General features: G+C 44.5%; 1 protein-coding gene across 3 annotated transcripts; it reads left to right on the top strand.

Annotated features, from left to right (window-relative positions):
* Nucleotides 1–531: 531 nt before the first annotated feature.
* Nucleotides 532–14,668, top strand: Znf567 (zinc finger protein 567). Of its 3 annotated transcripts, XM_085690642.2 has the most exons (6): nucleotides 532–656; nucleotides 3,096–3,278; nucleotides 4,910–4,963; nucleotides 7,358–7,484; nucleotides 7,810–7,896; nucleotides 12,513–14,668. In XM_085690642.2, the coding sequence occupies exons 3-6, from the start codon at nucleotides 4,955–4,957 to the stop codon at nucleotides 14,165–14,167; spliced, it is 1,878 nt and encodes a 625-aa protein (XP_085546768.2). In that variant the 5' UTR covers nucleotides 532–656; nucleotides 3,096–3,278; nucleotides 4,910–4,954; the 3' UTR covers nucleotides 14,168–14,668. The 3 variants fall into 3 exon arrangements, with proteins under 3 accessions (XP_085546768.2, XP_085546806.2, XP_048294783.3); XM_048438826.3 differs by lacking the exon at nucleotides 3,096–3,278 and having other exon boundaries at nucleotides 566–656; XM_085690680.2 differs by lacking the exons at nucleotides 3,096–3,278; nucleotides 7,810–7,896 and having other exon boundaries at nucleotides 565–656.
* The last annotated feature ends 4,859 nt before the right edge of the window (nucleotides 14,669–19,527 follow it).

Raw genomic sequence — 19,527 nt, 5'->3', positions numbered from 1 at the left:
AGACTGGACTCAAAAACAACAACAACAAAAGACCCCAAAATTTGGCATCCAGACGGGCACTCATTCTACTGATAGCTGGCTGTATTTAGTCAGGTAGTGGAGGCCAGGAGTCCCCTGAGGAAGACAATCAAACCATGCTTTATTGGAAGTCGACTGTTAAACATAAATAAAGTCTGTAGTCTTCAGGGAGTGTTCCAATAGGCTCCAAAACAAACTGGAACTGCAGAAATGAAGCTCTGCTCCATTCCCCAGTCAGTATCACACCAAGTCAAGGCAGTCTTATGATGCATGACTTCAAATACATCACAGGTAACTACGGTCGCTCAAAAAGTCCCGCATCAGAGCCCAAACACACACCTAATCATGGTCTTATCACACAAACACACGCACATATGCACACACAAGCCTGAGCTTCAGCCCCGGTACACCCAGGGAGATCTCTGTTTACCGACAGCAGAGTTATACTGACCCCAAAACTGCAAAGTTTAAACGTGGCCCGGTGGTCGGTGGGAAATGTAGTTTAAGGTCCGCAAAACCCGGATGTGGGGAAGGCGCCTGCAGCCAGCGGCCCCAAAAACGCACCGCAGAGACCCCTGGGAGAGATCGACCGCGGCGGAGGGTGCAGGCGCGCCATAATGGCTCGCGAGTGGTCGGAGGTGAGCGCGGTTGGGTCCCCTGTGCGTGAGAAATGGGCGGGAGATGGGCGAGGCCGGCTGGGATGTTGAAGGGGGAAAGCGCAAGCCTGGGTTAGGAGGGATGAGGCGAGACAACCAGGCCTTAGACGCGAGCGGGGAGCGCGCACCCGAAGCCAGGAGTCGTGACTTTTATGGATTCTTCCCCGCGAGACTCCACTTGTGCGTCTCTGTGCTCCTGTCATGTTTTGCCGATTGTTAACCCGAATGGGAGGGGGAAATGCCTGTGTTTGGGTTTGATTGTAGGGAGGAAATTTTGTTCCTTGTTAAGGCTCTGAGATTGCGTTTGCCTTGGGGACCTCTGGAACGTTGACTACAACGAGCAATACGATTAAGTCTAATTTGGAAGTGTTTGTGTTCGAAGTCCATGAGAACTTGTTAAAGTTGCCCATTGAGAAAAACCTCGGTCTCGGCTACTTACCACAGTTTAAATTTTCGGAATAGTTGCCGTTTTATTTGCCTGTAGAATTTGGTGGGCAATTTAACAAGTATAATAGGTAGATTTGTTTTATTTTGAGACAGAGTTTCTCTGTAGCCCTGGCTGTTCCAGAACTCATTATCGGCATATGCCACCGCTGACTGGCTGATCTATTTGTGTATTTTATTTTACTTTTTTTGAGGCAAGGACTGACTATGGAGCCATGGTTGGCCTTGACCTTGTAGAGGTCTACCTATTTCTGCCTCCAGAATGCTGGGATTAAAAGTGTGTGCTGAGATTTTTGTTTTAATTATTTTTCATGAAAATAAAATTTTGAGGGAGTAGCTCTGTATATTGAGAAACCCCATATTGAATGATTGTAACATGAAGAGGAGCCGGCTTGTTGGGTATCTGTTCCGCCCGGTACTCCACAGCTAACAAGTCCCAAAGAAAATCTCACAGAGTCTACATTAGGTTATAAACTGATTGGCCTATTAGCTCAGGCTTCTTGTTAACTCTTATAGCTTATATTAACCCATTATTCTGATCTATGTTAGCCATATGACTTGGTACCTTTTTCAGCTGTCAGCTCACATGTTGCTTCTTCGGTGGTCTGGGCAGGAATGGAGGAATGGGCTTCCTCCTTCCTAGCCTTCTCCTGTTCTCATCACCCCTCCTCTACTTCCTGTCTGGTTGACCCGCTTATACTTCCTGCCTGGCCAATCAGCATTTTATTAAAATACATTATTGACAGAATACAGGTAAATCTCTCGCACCAAATGGTGACCAATGTGTTGAAATAAGCAGGAACACCTTTGAGAACATAGTTTTTAAAAAAGAAAGAAAACGGGTGGTAGTGACACACACCTTTAATCCCAGTACTTGGAAGGCAGAGGCAGGAGGATCTCTGAGTTCGAGGCCAGCCTGGTCTACAAAGAGAAAGGACAGCCAGGACTATTAACCAAGAAACCCTGTCTCAAAAAAAAAAAAAAAAACAAACAAACAAAACCAGCAGGTCATGTAACTCAGTATGGTAAAGCACTTTCCTAACATGGTGACGTCCACCCAAGGCTTCAGATAAACAAGAAGGGAACCCCTTACCCCTTCAGATAAACAAGAAGGGAACCCCTCACCCCCTTCCCTTTTCACTGCCACTTCAAACTTCAGTTTGTGTGAATTTTTTTTCTCCTACTGCTGTATGAATTCACAGAGAGCTCAATAATTTCTGCAAGGCATCTTTTAAAACTTTTTATTAAATCTTTGTGGATTCTGCATCATGCATCCTGGTCACACTCAACTCCACGTCCTCCTGCTTCTTTCCTCTCTGCCAGACATTTTAAGATTCTAAAAAAAATTGGGCATTTATTGACAGATCAGTTTCATGGTCATCATTTAGATACTCAAACTTGCTTAAGCTTTTTGTGTGAGCATAAGTGTGTGCCCTCAGAGACCAGAAGAGAACATCAGATCCCTGGGTCTGCAGGTACGGGCTATTGTGAACTGCCCACTATGGGTGCTGTGACCTGAACTCAGGTCCTCTACAAGATCATCAACCACTGCGTCATCTCTCCAGCCACTAAAACCCTTCTCTTTATGTACTTATTTGTTAGTTTTCGAGTAAGGGCTTCTCTGTGTAGCCCTGACTGTCCTAGAACTTGCTCTATAGACCAGGCTAACCTCAAAGTCAGAGATCTGCCTGCCTCTGCCTCCCGAGTACTGGGATTAATGTCATGTGCCACCACCAGGCTTAGTTTTATTTTTTTAAGGCAAAATCTTGCTGCTTTTGAAAGCCTACAGTGTGAAAGGTACATGATCTTCCCATCCCCCAACGCTCCAATCTCCATTCTGTGCTTTCTACAGGTGAGAAGTCTCCAGCTCAACTGGAGTGGTAGCTGGGAAAGGGAAATCAGAGGGTAAAGAACAATAGGAGGCCAGAATAGCTGGCAACTCTGTGATTTAGTATATCTCTTCTCTTATTTCCCAAGAGAAGCTGCTTCTGGACCCTCTGTTCCCGTGTGTACAGCGCTTCTATGACTGCCACCTCCTCTTCCCCTGGACATGCAGGACCCCTTGTTTGGATGGTTCCTGTTTGTCCCATGAGTCCTCTTGGGTAGGATCCAACACAGCCCAACCAGCAACCACCCTTGGGGTTTCCATCCAGTGTGAAGGTGAGAATTACTGCCTTCTGGTCATGTACATTTTTCTCAAACATTCTCTCACAACTTTAGTTCCTAGTGGCACCTAAAGGAAGGCCTTTGCTTATGAAAAGGAAGCATACATTTTTATTCCCCCAGGGAAATTATATTCTATAAACAACTTACCTGAGTTCGAGGCCAGCCTGGTCTACAGAGCTAGTTCCAGGACAGCTAGGACTGTTACACAGAGAAACCCTGTCTTGAAAAACAGCAGCAGCAGCAGCAGCTGACCCACAAAAAGGTGTATTATTCTCAACTTCCCAGACTGTTGTGAGTTAAATTAATGGACATGAAATTTTACAGAGGAGAAAATCGGGTTTATGGTTTGAGTGAAGGACGCTTGACATTTGCCTCATTTGCTGTCTTTGGGAAGTCACTGTGACTGACAGAAGGTACCATCCTGTTAAAAAGGCAGTTGGTGGCTGCAGAGCTGGCTCAGCTGTTAAGAGCACATGTTTGCTCTTGCCGCGGACCTGAGTTCTGTTCCCAGCACCCTCGTGGCAAGTCACAACTGTCTGTAATCTTCTGTCTTCTGAATACACATGGTGCATATATATACATGCACACCAAAAACTCATACTCATAAAATAAATAAATTTGAAAAGGGGATAGTTAGGTCAGGAGTTCCAGGTCATCCTCATCTATATAGCAAGTTTCCAGCCATCTTGGGCTACATAAGACAATGTCCGAAAAAGCAAACGAATACATATCTATAAAATAAAAATAACCCAATAGAAAAATGTAAATGAATTATAAAAGCACATTTTCAGGAAGAAACGAGTTGTTTTTAAACTTAAGCTTTTCTTCTCCAATAAGTAGAGAACTCAGATTACAGCTAGAATTGGTGCCTGCTTGATAATCCTAGGGAAGTCTGTGTCCACAGCCCTCCTCAGGTGTTGTAGTATGGAGTTGCGGGCAGGCCTGCTTTTCATCCTGCCCAGCTCCCGCACGGCTAGCTTAGCCCCAGAAATAATAACACACAAATTGTATTCATTTAAGCACTGCCTGGCCCATTATCTCTAGAGAGTTAGTTACTGACTAACTCTCATATCTTGATATTAACCCATTTCTATTAATCTGTATCACACCACGAGGTGTGGCTTACCGGGAAAGATTCAGCATGTCTGACCTGGTGGCTGGCTCCATGGCATCTGCCTCATAGCCCTCTTCCCAGCATTCTGTTCTGTTTACTCCGCCTACCTAATTTTCTGTCCTATCAAAGGGCCAAGGCAGTCTCTTTATTGACCAATGAAACTAACAAAATAGACAGATAACCATCCTCCATCAAGGTGTGGGGTGTCAGTGTTCCCATACATTATTATACACGGTTTAGCCTTGTTAGGGAGCAGGCAGTAGTCATCCATAACTGTAGGTTCTTCAGGGTGGGGTGCAGCTTACCCAGATCCATTGTGTTACAGAAGCCTGTATCTTTATATTTGGGAATGAAATAGCTCCTTAGCTCCAATATATCTTATTCATTAGGATGTACAAAGGAGACATGAGCCAACACAGAGATGATTTTAGGTTAATGTAAGCAGTGAGAGCCAGCTGCAAGGGAAGTAAATTCTCACCCACCCTTACCCTTCTTGGCTTTGCTGTTTTAGGTTGTATCCCATCACTGCCTGAAGAGGAGCCCAGATCTCAAAACCATGGCTCAGGTGAGGTAATGGCTTCCGCTCCTTGGGAAGTTGCTTGTTTTGCTCTACGTTGCCAATGCCTGCTTGTTTTCTGAGGATATTTGGGTGTTTGTCCTTTTCTGTCTAAACCGTCTCATCAGGCTTTCTCTGCAGGAAGTGTGTCCCCTTTGGTCTCTCCCAGAAGCTGTGCTGGGACAAAAATGTATTTGTTTTCATCAGTGAAAATTATGAACACACAAACCTGTCACATATAAATCTTAAAATGATACAGAGCTTGCTAACATGCATGGATGCTTTCTGGGAGGAACACAGGAGATTCCCAGCCCTGTGGCTGGTAATGTAGACACATACACCCAGGAGGTAGAAACAGGAGGATAAGAGGGTCGGGTTATCCTTGGTTATGTGGCAAATTCGAGGCCAGTCTGAGCCACACAAGACCCTAACTGAGACGACTCATCAGGTTAAGGAACTTTCTGCCAAGCCTGATGACCTGAGTTTGATTCCCAGGACTCACATGGTGGAAGGGAACAACTGACGCACGTCATGGACACCCTGGTACATATACACCCATGACTACATGAAGAGGAGCGGTTTCTAAGGATGTGGAAGCCTTTTGCCTTATCCACATGCCTGAGTAAAGGTGACAGTAAAACCGACAGGATGTTGCTACTAAGTGACAGAAGCATTTTGTCTTAAATGTAAGGGTAGAGGCCTGAGGAGGAGTCAGGAATCCTGTTTCTTCCATGTCTTCCTTTCATGTTTCTCACAGTTCCTAGAAGCTTGTGACCCTCTAATAAAACCTTTGCTAGGATACTAATGAGCATGGTGGCATGGGCCTTTCATTCTAGTCTTCCAGAGGCAGAGGCAGAGGTAAATGGATCTCTTGAGTTTGGGTCAACTAAGGCTACATAGTGAGACCCTGTCTCCAAAACAAAACAAAACAAAAAAACTGTTGTAATGTTGTTGTATTTGGATGCAGAAGAAATAGCTGTACACAGGTCAGAATACACTGATACTGGAGTGTAGTTCACAATACTCTACTCTTCTCTGTTTGACTCAGAAAACTCATCTTTATGCAGTGTAGACTTTTGTTGTCATTTTAGACAGGGTCTCACTATGTAGCCCTGGCAAACCTGAAGTCTTGCTGTCTCACCTGTAGGAAGTAAACTGTTTTCCATCTGGAGACCTGCCGGGTTTCAGGAACCTTTCAGGAAGAAGCTAGACCATGGACAGTTCTCGTCACTGCAGTTGTTCATCAAGCAGTGACATTTCCTGCTTTCTGCATGGCTCAGTGGTTTCCCAGGGCCTTCTGGAGTTGTTTATTATGTACTGTTTCCAAGTCTCACAGTGATTAGCTGAGCACCTTTCTCAGGCCATTTATTCTTTCATTGCCAGCTACTAACCCCGCCATGCTTCCGTTTATTTTGAGCAGCACCTCATTAATTTGCCCAGGCTGGCTATGAATTCACTCTGGATCAGGCAGTCCTCAAATCTGTGAGTCTGATGAGATTCAGCCTTGCAAATAGCTAGGATTGCACACCTGTGCCAACAGAGCCTGACTAAACCATTCATTTTGAAATGGAGAAAATTTACATCATTGGTGAAGCCAGAGTCTTTTTTCTGTCTTGAGAGACTGCATGCCTGGTGTGTGTGCTGCAGTGGCTGTGGGTTTATATTTGTATATTCTCGCCTGTGTCAGTGCCCAGAAAGCATGTGTGTTAGGTTCTGGCTCCCAGGAAACAAGTGCGCATTGCAGGCAACGAGCAAGTTCACAGTAAGTCACGGTTTAATTAATGTTAACCTGTGTCTGTATGTGTGTGAACACGCAAGTACCACAGCATCCACGTGGATGTCAGGGCAACTGAGAGGAATTGGTTTCCCCCTTCTACCACGTGGGTTCCAGGGACTGAACTCCCATACCAGGCTTGACAGTAGTGCTTTTGCCTGCTGAATCACCGCGGGAGCACAGTAGCTTACAGTTTAAATCAAAACAAGGAAGAGTCGTCATTCTTTGGCAAAGTTTATCTGTCACAAAGGAACAGGAATAAGAGTCCTTCCCAGGGCTGGAGAGATGCTTAAGCACTTGTTGCTCTTTCAGAGGTCCCAGGTTCCCAACACCCACATGGTGTCCTACAACCATCTTCTAACCTCCAAGGGCACCAGGCACACATACGGCGCACAGACAAACATGCAGTCAAAACACCCATACACATAATAAAATAAGTCTTTAAAAAATGTTTCAAGCCAGGCGATGGTGGAGCACATGCTTAATCCCAGAACTCAGGAGGCAGAGGCAGGCAGATCTCTGTGAGTTCAAGGTCAGCCTGGTCTACAGAGGAAGTTCTAGGACAGCCAGGGCTGTTCCCGATATCTAGTTAATCTGTGCCAATCACCCTTCCAAATTCTGCCCTGCAGGGACCCGTGTCCTTCAAGGATGTGACTGTGGACTTCAGTCAGGAGGAGTGGCAGCACCTGGACCCTGCTCAGAAGACTCTGTATACGGATGTGATGCTGGAAAACTATGGCCACCTCCTCTCCGTAGGTACGGGAAGCAGGCACACTCTGCGTGCTGTATATTTCCTACGTAATGTGCTCTCAACTCCAGTAATGGGAGCCACAGGACCCTAGTTTGCAGGAGGAACATCTGCTCTCCCCTCCTAGGGCAGGAGCCAAGGTTACTGTCACACAAATAAGAGTCATTCAGCTATGCACCTTGGTCATTTTCAGTGTTTCTCAAGCTCCCGTCCACGTGAGATTTTACGTTGCACGTATTCCCGCCCATATCCCCACACCTGCCCTCTTTTTGGCTGGGCGAGCGTTTTACCACTAAATTCCTTCCCCAGATTACTTCTCTCCCTCCTTATCAGGGTGTGACATGTCTAAACCCGATGTCATCCTCAGACTGGAGCGAGGGGAAGACCCCTGGACATCATTTGCAGGTCACGTCTGCTTAGGTGAGTTTCTGACATCCAGACACATAGAAGGTAATGGGAAGTAAGCGTGAAGGAATGGGAAATATCACGGAAGTGCTTCAAATGTTCTTAAAGGTTCCTGAAATGACCAGTTTACCTACAAAACTTAAACAAAATTCTGAGCAAGCATGTCAGAAACAACTAGAGTCCTTAGAGTCCAGGAACTAAGGCCCACGGGAGGTCATGCTTGAATGAATGAATGAATGAACGAACAAACGAACAAATGAAGGGATCCTTGCAGGTGTCACAGAAGGCAGGGAAGTGACCTGCAAAGAGGTGGAAATAAAAACTTGGATGCCCGATGTAGCTGGCCAGGCTGGATCAAACTTCCAGAGAGTCTGATCCAGGCAGATTACTGCCTGAGTATTTAAAGACAGTACAATTTGGAAAGGTTTTCTGGTATAACAAACCGAGGTGAGTGAGGAGGCATAATTACATTGAAACTCAATGTGGGGTACATGTCATTTCTTCCAAGAAGATGGGTTCTGAAGATAGGCTCCCTATATTAATATAAGGACCTAGGGAAGCATCTGGCCTGGACTTGGTCATATAGATTGCTCAGAGGTCATATAGCTACTAGCCACCTCAGCTTCTGGTTGTGGAAGCTTGGAGAGTCCCTGGCTGTACACGTAATGTAAGGGTCATTTAAATTACTAGCCACCTCTGGTCCTGGTTGTAGGGGCTTGATGTGGTGTGGCCTAACAGATAACAGTTCACCAGGCAGTTAATCACCTCCAATTCCCAGCCTTCTGGAAAATAGACCGTTCCCTTTGAAAGGACAACCCTGGAGATCTGTGAGAGCAATGAATAAATAAATGAATAAACAAAGGTGTTTAGGGCCAACAGAGGATCATGTCTAAGGAAAGGAACAATGGCCACGATCTGTGGTAAAGCCTGAGATGGGCAATGGTGGCGCATGCCTTTAATCCCAGCATTCGGGAGGCAGAGGAAGGCGGATCTCTGTGAGATCGAGATCTACTAGAGCTAGTTCCAGGACAGCCAGGGTTGTTTCACAGAGAAACCGTCTCAAAAAAAAACCAAAAAAAAAATTAAAATAAAAAAAACCTGACATGCTAAAGCCCCACAAAACAACCAAAAACTGAGTATCATTTCTTCCCAAACTTGCTTATTACTAAAGATATTTGCCACAATGTAACAAAAATGCATTGTGTATTCTTCCTTCCAGTGTTCAGTTAATGTTTTCTCTTTGCTCTTCTCTTGCTATTTAGCCCAGGCTGGCCTTGAACTCAAGACCTCCTGCCTCAGCCTCCCAGCTGCTGGGATGTTAAGCCATGCAACAGCACACTCATCTGCGTTTCTTCTATGTTGTTGCAGGTTCTCTTTTCTATGCACTGCTTGTGAATTACTTCCTATAACATTTGTCTGTTTCCAATGCTGTGCACCATTCATATAGATACACAGTTATTTATAGAACTTGGTGTAGGTTGTAGATACTTGATGCTTCAGGATTCTTTCTCCCAGAGATAAAATCGATTGAAGTCAAGTTCGGTATACAATGTGTAGAAGGTTCAGTAAGTAAACCATTAGCCATGGAGCATGAGGCCCTAGGTTAGCCCTACCACAGGGGGATTGTGTGAATGGAGCTGTGTAAAAGATCTTTCTCATCCATCAGAAAGCATGTGCTTCTAAGAGAGATCCCTTTCTCATCCATCAGAAAGCGTGTGCTTCTAAGATAGATTCCTTTCTCATCCATTGGAAAGCACGCACTTCTAAGATAGATCCCTTTCTCATCCATCGGAAAGTGTGCACATCTAAGATACTTTTCTCATCCATTCGGAAAGCATGTACTTCTAGGCTTTCTGCAAATACACCTGCGTAGGTTGGGACCCTGTTCTGACCAGAGTGGTTTAATCCCATAAAACATCAACTCTCCAAGGTACACAATAATATTGTGAACTCAGGCATCCAAAAAAGGTAACGGCATACATCACTGTAGGCCAGGCCGGCCTGGTGCTCATAGAAATTTTTCTGCTTCGGTCTCCCCAGTGCTAGAAATACAGGATGTAAGCCACCATTCCTAACCAAAACATTATTTTTTTTAACTTAGATTTATTTATTTTTATTTTACGTGTATGTGTATTTTGCCTGCATGTAGGTATATGTGTGCACTACATATGTGCCTGAGTCCAGAAGATTCTCAGGAACTGGAGTTATGAATAGTTGTGAGCCACCATATGGGTATTGGGAGCTAAGCCTGGGCCCTCTTAACTGATCAACTCCAAAACATCCTTTTTAATAAAAAAGGATGCTATGCAGTGTGTATTTTATGAAACATTTATGACAAAATGCAAGCCTATTTAAAGATCTGCTGCTGAGCTTGGTAATCATGCCTGTACTCCCAACACTGGCGGAATTGAATCGGAGGACTGCCAAGGCCTATCTAATAAATCAGTGCTTCTTCTATGTAAGACTCTCAAAGAATGACGAGGTCCGGGACCAGCCCGGACCATAAATTATTTCTCGAGCCAGTGTGGAGGTATAGGATTAATTGAGGCACAACTCACATGACTTTATTGGGAGATTCTCAGTGATCCCTCATGAAATACTGAGTTCACATCACGAAAATTCCCTCGCATTTATTCTCCAAACAGCTTTTATACCAAAACATAAACTGAGGGAGAATTCATTAGCATTCTGTGTCCTAGGTAGCCGGGAGAATGACTGTGGTCACATGCACACCTTTCTATTCCCATTTTGTCACGCCTTCCTATCTGTGCCTGCTCTGTCACGTAGACTGAATTAACATATCTTTCCCAGGCAACCTCGGGAATTCCAATAGAAGGAGCAGAGCGACGTAGCACATCCTTACCATTTGTTTAGGATGGCTTCAGTGTGTCTCAAAAGGCTAGGTGACCACCTCCTGTGTGGCAGGTGCAAATTGTGCCTTGAAGGTTGCTTAGAATTCTGACCGCCATATAATGTAGAAATATGGGCCTGTATTATACAACCCTACAACAACAACAACAACAAAAAAAAAACAGTCCAATAAGGGTGCTGGAAAGATAGCTCAGAGGTTAAGAGCACTGGCTGCTCTCCAGAGAACGTGGGTTCAGTTCCCAGCACCCACTTAGTGGCTCACAACTATTCATAACTGCACTTCTAGGAGATCCAATACCCTCACATTTGGTGCACATACATGAAGGCAAAACACTCATATGAAATAAATCTAAAAGTTAAAAAGCAGTTCAGGTTTATTTTTGGTACAAAACAAGTTTGAAATGAACCTGGGCTACATGAAATCCTATTACATCTCAAAAGATTTTTGTTGTTGTTACTCTTGTTTCGTTCCTGTCTGCGAGGTTGAGGATAGCTCCCCCAGCCTTGCACTCTGCTACTGAGCTACACACCGTGTAGTTTGTTGATCTGGTGCTCACCATGTAGCCAAGACCGATATCACTCAGTTCCCTTGCCTGCCTCACAAGTGCTGGGCCTGCACATGTACACCCTACACTTGGCTATATGGAGCGCTTCTGAAATCACAGAATAGGGTTTACTTGAAGATTCTCTAAAGATGAGTGGGGAAAAGGCTGAAAATTGATTACTACAGTATACACTTGGGCTCTTGTCACTTGGCTCAGGCAACGCAACATTCTAGAGGGTGTAATTTACTTTCTGCCTTGGACTTCTTGCCAGCTAAAAATCTTTTTACTTGTTCAGACCTTGATTATGTGTAAGATAAAAAGATAAGCGTCTGATAATAAATGACAATCAGTTACCCAGGAGTTCGAGAGTAAGTTCAGCAGGGTGAGGACAGCAGCTGTGCACACCAGTCTATTTTAAGGTTCCTGCAACAGGTATTTTCCTAGCTGTCGTGTTACATGACAAAGTAGTTCTTCTCGCTCTTCATTGGCTACACAGTAGATTACAGGATTGCTTGCCAGATTCCAGGAAACTAATACTTTAAGAGATTGGTGAGCCGAGGTGCTTCACGTAGAGGGGACTAGGTAAATATAATCCCTAAGAGATCAGTGAGCCATGGCGCTTCATGTAGAGGGGACCGGGTAAATATAATCCCTAACAGATTGGTGAGCCGTGGTGCTTCACGTAGAGAGACTAGGTAAATATAATCTCTAGGAGATTGGTGAGCCGTGGTGCTTCATGTAGATGCCTAGGTAAAATTATTCACCATTGTTTCACCACAGTAATTGAGATTCACATATAAAAATTTGGGTGATCTGTTCCCTGCAAAAGATGTATTTCCCGCAATTTCTCTGAATATACACATCTGCTTTGTTTGTTGTTCATCTTACTTTACTTTTATTCCCGTGATAGAGTCGTTTCATCATTTAATCTTTTCAGGCATGAATTCCTCTTGTATCATTCCTTATCTGGTTTCTATTACTTTCTGTGTATAACTATCTGTGAATCAAAAGGTATGGACAGTGATTCCATTTCATTCTTTTCCACACTGAAGCATACTGTGTATTTATGCTTTGTGCTTGTTGTTAGGTTTTTTATTTTCATTTGTTTTGCCTTGTAACCTGGAAATGGTTTGCTGTAGGTTTTCACGTTAGACCGTTTCAATTCCTTTCCCTAGCAAATTTGTGGAAATTCACTAGTTCGTTATTCTTTTCTAGAAGAAAATTGGAGATCAAGAGAGTTTTTAATGAAATTCAAAGAACACCGTGATAAGTACCCAAGATCATTTGTGTATGTGAACTATAAAGAACTGACTAAGAAGAAGAGTAGTCCGTATCCTGTCCATCCCAAAGACCTACCTCCTGAATGTGTCACCTGTGGAGGTATTTTAGAAAGTGTTTCAGAATTAATCAACAGTAATCTAAGCCCTGCAAGGAAGAGACAGAATGAGTATGATGGATATTTGAAATCTTGCCCAAATTCCATGCGAGACACGGGACATCCTGAATTCAAATTCCATACTCCAAGGGGCAAGGCTTGCGGTCACAGTGTTGAACTCAGACAACAAGAGAAAGCAGGCGCTCCAGCACAGCCATCTGGATGTGAGGACTGGGAACAGTCATCTCTTAGAAAGGGAAATCCGTCTGTATGTAACAAAAAGAAAAGAGCAACAGATCCTGAAAAGAAGCATATCTGCACAGAATGTGGGAAGTCCTTCTGCAGGAAGTCAGTGCTGGTTCTGCACCTGGCAGTTCACACAGAGGAAAAGCCGTATCAGTGCCCTCAGTGTGGAAACGCGTTCAGAAGGCGGTCATACCTCATTGACCACCAGAGGACTCACACCGGGGAGAAGCCCTTTGTTTGCAATGAGTGTGGGAAGCCCTTCCGCCTGAAGACAGCCCTGACGGATCACGAGAGGACTCACACAGGGGAGCGGTCATATGAATGTCCACAGTGTCAGAGTGCCTTCAGGTTGAAGTCCCACCTCATCCGCCATCAGAGGACTCACACGGGAGAAAAACCATACGAGTGCACCGCCTGTGGGAAGGCCTTCCGCCAGAAGACGACTCTCTCCCTCCACCAGAGGATTCACACAGGTGAGAAACCCTACGTGTGTAAAGACTGTGGGAAATCGTTCCACCAGAAAGCAAACCTCACCGTCCACCAGAGGACTCATACAGGGGAGAAGCCCTACATTTGTAAGGAGTGTGGGAAGTCGTTCTCCCAGAAAACAACGCTTGCTCTTCATGAGAAAACTCATAGCGAGGAGAAGCCCTATATGTGTAATGACTGTGGGAAGTCCTTCCGCCAGAAAACAACCCTTGTGGCCCATCAGAGGACGCATACTGGGGAGAAATCGTATATGTGTCCTCGCTGTGGGAAGGCCTTTAGAATGAAGTCGTACCTCGTTGACCATCACAGAACTCACACTGGAGAAAGACCGTACGAATGTGACAAGTGTGGGAAGTCCTTCAGTCAGAAGACCAATCTCAACCTACACCAGAGGATTCACACTGGGGAGAAACCCTACGTTTGCAGTGAGTGTGGGAAGCCCTTTCGGCAAAAAGCAACGCTCACCGCGCATCAGAAGATCCACACGGGGCAGAAGTCCTATGAGTGTCCGCAGTGTGGGAAAGCCTTCAGCAGGAAGGCTTACCTCATTCATCATCAACGAACTCACACGGGGGAGAAGCCCTACCAATGCGATGACTGTGCAAAGTGCTTTCGCCAGAAGACAAACCTCATTGTCCACCAGAGAACTCACACGGGGGAGAAGCCCTACGTGTGTACCGACTGCGGCAAGTCCTTCAGCTATAAGAGAAACCTCCTTGTCCACCAGAGGCTTCATAGGGAAAATACGGAAATGGAATAGGAGAGCCAATTGGCGACTGTGCAGTCTTCCCGTGACTGGAAGCCTGCCATTCCAGGAGGAGAAACAGGCTTCCACATGGCGTAAGTGACTAATGTTCCACCCTCAGCACTGTTTACTGCTTCCCAGTGTGTGCAGTAGATACAGGCATTGTCGAACTGGTCAGCTGTGAAGATGATCTGTAACCTTTGGACGGTTCGGCTGACTTTGAATACTTCATCAAAAAATACTTTTAGTTTTAGAGTTACCTGACCTACACACCAGCCTCCAGGCCAGCCAGCGCTCTATGGGGGAGACCATCTCAAAGCAACAACAACAACAACAAAATGTGTAATACATGTAGAAACACGTTAGAAAATGGTCATCAGTATTAATTCTCATACGAGAATAAGAATGAACCATCTCGCCGGGCAGTAGTGGCACACACCTTTAATCCCAGCATTTGGGAGGCAGAGGCAGGTGGATCTCTGTGAGTTCGAGGCCAACCTGGTCTACAAGAGCTAGTTCCAGGACAGGCTCCAAAAGCTACAGAGAAACCCTGTCTCGAAAAACAAAACAAAACAAAAAATCTCATTGTATTTTATATTAACTAGATTGGTACATCACTGCATGTGTCATTAATAGTACATTAATTTTAATATTTTATTTAAAGTATATTTCTAGTTGTCTTATTTCTGGATATTTATATTTTTAATAACTGTCATAAAAGTACTGCTATATTCTGGTATATGTCTTCTGGTGTTTGTATATATGTATGCATTTCTTATTACTTAATATCTAACAGTGGAATTTTTCCATGCAATATGTAGGTCTTTTTAGTTATGGTATGTCCTACCATATATCTCAGACCTTCCACAAAATGATTTCATTTTTTTTTTTTTCCGAGACGGGTTTTTCTGCAGTTTTGGAGCCTGTCCTGGTATTAGGCGCTGGGCTCTTCCAGCCCTAAACATTCACGCTATTCCAGCTTAGAGTTTCTTCCCTCCAACTCCAACAAGCCCCCAGCCCTTTAACTTCTCTCTCCACTCCGAGAGGTAGACATGGCAGCTTTGAACACCTGCAAATGCCTCTGGCTATTCTCGCTACCACCTGCAAGATAGGCACTTGACAGTTTAAGGATTATTTAAAACAAAAAACAAAAAACTTTCTTTATACCCATGGAGTGGCCCATTTCAGTGGCTTCACCATGCCCTTACTTACAGATAAAACTTACTAAAAAGGAACACTGAAGGCTGGGTGTGGCTGCACAGCCTGTGATGCCAGCAATTGGGAAGCTGAGGCAGGACTGATGGCTACATAGTATCAAGCTCTTATTCAAGGAAATTGCTATAGTTTTAGGGGTGCTTATACTCCTCACTTATTCCTAATAAGTCCCAGAGAATTCATGCGAGAGGAAGGGTTAATACGCAGAGCATGAAAACAGTACCTAGACTGGAATTGTTTCCATACTAACCAGGTCATTTCAGGGCAGACCAGTAATCCAAGATATTTGGAACACTGAGGCCAGAGGTTCATAAATTCAGAGCCAGGCCAACCAACCTAACAAGACCAGGTCTTCATGTAAAAAGTACACTGGAACTATGGCTATAGCTCAGTGCTAGAGCATTAGCCTACCACATGCAAGGCCCCAGTTTTAATCACTTATACCGGCTGAACATCTGTTAGGGGGAAAATGGATCCTGAAAACCCCAATCTCTGGGGGTTGCTGGTTTTCTTAACCGTGTGTATGGATTGTTTTGCTTGCATGCTTGTCTGTGCACCATGTGCAGTACTCTTGCAAGCCAGAAGAGGGCATCATTGCATGAGATTTGAGTTACAAACACTTGTGAGCTGCCACATGGGTGCTGGAGCTGAAACCCAGCTAGTGCTTTTCTGAGCTTCACTCCAGCCCATTTTCCAGTTTAAAAATTACTGGGGTCTGTGTGTTGCATGTTTATGGAACTCAAGAGAAAACCGTGCTAGTCACATCTGTCCTCCCACTATACACCAGTTCTAAATCTCAGACTGTCAGGCTTGGCAGCAAACGTCTTTACCCATTGAGCCATCTCTAGATTCGTAAACATATATGTACATGTGCACTCAACATATGAAAGTGTGCACACATGCATGCTCACGAACACACACACTACACACACGAGAAAGGAGAAAGACTCAATTTCTTGATGGCATTGATGCTATGAAGGCATCATTTACCTTCCAAATGGAAAGATTTGCAATATTGTCTACATGCTTATGATTTCAAAAGCACAATTTTGTGATTTCTTATTTCTAGTGAATTTAACTGTTTATTTAAGTGAATTAAACATGGGTCTCCAGGGTAAAGCCAGTTTATGAATGTAAAGTTACAAATCGTACAGCTTTCCAAATCAAACTGCAATTATGGCAAGCTATACCAAGGCAAACACTTTATGCATTTCAACACACTGTAAGCATGGTCCCAGGAACTGGAAATGCGTAGCCTTAAGCTTTTAAATTCGATGTAAGAATGAGAACATTTCAAGATTTCTGGGAAATAATACTTTGGTATATTTGGAGCATCATTAGGGCTTGGCATTTATGTTACATACCAGTTTTTGTTGCAGTTGTTGGTTTTTTTTTGGGGGGGGGTGGTTTGAGACAGCATTTCTCTGTGGCTTTGGAGCCTGTCCTGGAACTAGCTCTTGTAGACCAGGCTGGTCTCAAACTCACAGAGATCCGCCTGCCTCTGCCTCCTGAGGGCTGGGATTAAAGGTGTGTGCCACCACTGCCTGGCTACGCGCCAGTTTTCAAATGCAACAAATTTTTTGAATTGACATTCAAATTGAATTGGCATTTTTTAAAAAAATCTGACATTCACCTTAAAGAAAACATTTCTCTTTTTTTACCTGTATGGAAGAAAATGCACGTGTATGTACGCACATGTTAGAGGTCTGGTATTCCTGGGGTGCTGCTCACTTAGTTCTGTCTGTTCTCTCACTGCAGCCTGGCCTCACCAACTAGGCTGGGTTGGCACTGGTGAGCCCGAGGTCCTGCCATCTGGGCCTCCCAGAGTTGGAATCGTAAGCATGTGCCACCGTGACCAGCTTCTTCTCGGGGTTCTCAGTGTTGAACTTTGGTCCTCATACATGCACAGCAAGCTAACTCAAGAGCTCCTCAGCGAGGGCTGGAGAGGTGGCTCAGAGATGGCTCATTGCCTGCTCTTCCAAAGGTCCTGAGTTCAATTCCCAGCAACCACATGGTGGCTCACAACCATCTGTAATGGGGTCTGGTGCCCTCTTCTGGCCTGCAGGCATACACACAGACAGAATATTGTATGCATAATAATTAAATAAATATTTTTAAAAAAAGAGCTCCTCAGCAAAAACTGGACACTGATGCATTAGGTTCCCAAATGTGATGCAGTGTTGCACTAATGTTCTTTTGCAAAACTATTATATATAAATATAATATATAATATATATTGCCTGAAAGGCCCAAAGAAGGCATTGGATTCCCCCAGAACTCTAATTACAGGAGGTTGTGAGTTGCCTGATGTGGTGCTAGGAATGGAACTCTAGTCTTCTGGAAGAGCAAGCACTCTTAACCACACCGCTAGTTCATTTTCTCTGCCAACATCTGCAAACTAGCATTGAACTGATCAACATAAGATTCTGTGTTACTACAGACCCAGTGAAAGGCCATTGGGAGGTCACAGACCCTGATGGGACAGTTAGTTTTGTTAAATGAACATGGTGCGTCTGCCAGATTGCCTTCTATGTAACTGTATTTATGCCCATAGATCACTGTTACCATCAGCTTTGGTCAGAGAAGCTTCTTTTTACAATAGGTAGTGGTGCTTTCAGAGACTTAATAACTGCTCAAAAGCCAGGCGGCAGTGGCTTACACCATAAAGCCCAGCATTTGAGAAGCAGAGGCAGGCGGAACTCTGAGAGCTCGAGGCCAGCCTGATTACAGAGCATGCTCCAGGTCAGCCAAGGCTACAAAGAAAAGCAAAGAAATAAGTGCTAAGAAAAAGAAAAAACTTAAGACCAACTGTTAGAATGCCTATGGCCGAAAACACACACACAATGCTCAGGGAACTTCGTGGAACTAGGCCAGAGAGAGTGTAGGAGCCATATACCTGCCCAATTCTACATTTGGCTCATACAGTTGAAAAGATCCATCAGACGGTCACATGGCTCAGTGATTTAGTGCAAAGCTTACTCCCTGCTCCAGGGAATCCAAGGCCCTCTTCCGGCCGGCCTCCCAGGGCACTGCATTCACAAGTGCAAACACAGAGACAGAAATTATGTAATTGAAAAGTGCAAACTGCTAAGGAAGCAATGAATGCCACATCACACAAATGACGTGTGCATGCCGTCTCCATTCTCCTTTTCTCTAAATAGTTCTTACACCGTATGGGTAGGGAAACCTGCGGAAGCCTCAGGAGGGCATGGATTCTCTGGAACTAGAAGCGGAATCCATCTTCGGGAATAGCTGTAAGTGCTCTTAACTGCTGAACCAGCTCACCAGCACCTCTCCCCTTTGTAAAATATAGACTTACTCTGCAGCCCATGATGGCCTAGATTTTATCACACAGCCCAGAGTGGTCTCTGAGTCTCAGTAATCCTGCCTTTGCCTCCTGAGTACTGTGATCACAGGTGACCACACACTTGGCTCCACTGAACTCACAACAGAGTAACACAAAAGTCATAGCATCACAGAATCTCAAAATCCACCTCCTCCACATAAACTCCAGAGGTGGCCAGAGCACCAATGAGATGGTTTAGCATAGGAAAGTTCTGGGTGCCAAATTAGTTCCCAGAGACCTGTATGGTGGAAGGTAAGATCCAGTTCCACAAAGTTATCCTCTAACCTCTACCTATGCTGTGACATGCCATGTGGCCATACATATACACATAAAAAATAAATGTGCTTTTAAACACCTTTTTAAATTTCCAAGGAAGGCTGGAGAGAATGGAGCATGTGCTCATGCTCTTGCAGAGGGCCGTTCCCAGAATCCACACGGAGGGCTTACCCAAAACCCCAGCTCCCGATCAATTCCACGGGCATGTGCACATATGTGCATATCTCTTCATAAACACATATATACATACATGTATAATTAAAAACATTTTTCAAAAATCTAGTATTGACTAAGAGAAATGGCCAAGCAAGCTCTCAGTAGCACATCTTCATAACCACACACCATGTCACCACAGTGCACACACATCCTCCACACCCCACCCAAGCCGTTTGCTCCCTGCCTAGCTCATTCATGGCCAGATCATATATGTCTTGCCAAACACCCCAATCCAAGCTTCACACCGAATCACCTTTAGGCTTCTAGCAAAGTATTCCTCTCATCTTTTACATTTTTATTTTTGAGAATCACGTGTATCTGT

This window comes from Myodes glareolus, chromosome 1 (genome assembly GCF_982192425.1).
Source record: "Myodes glareolus chromosome 1, mMyoGla1.1, whole genome shotgun sequence".
Taxonomy (NCBI): domain Eukaryota; kingdom Metazoa; phylum Chordata; class Mammalia; order Rodentia; family Cricetidae; genus Myodes; species Myodes glareolus.
Note: the sequence above shows the minus strand (reverse complement) of the source record. Positions and strands in the feature narration are given on the sequence as shown.

Excerpts from the sequence above, each read along its gene's own strand:
- Znf567 (XM_048438826.3), top strand. The coding sequence starts at position 636 with ATGGCTCGCGAGTGGTCGGAG. Across the intron at positions 657-4,909 it reads TGGCTCGCGAGTGGTCGGAG|GTTGTATCCCATCACTGCCT; the intron begins GTGAGCGCGGTT and ends TTGCTGTTTTAG. Across the intron at positions 7,897-12,512 it reads TGCAGGTCACGTCTGCTTAG|AAGAAAATTGGAGATCAAGA; the intron begins GTGAGTTTCTGA and ends ATTCTTTTCTAG.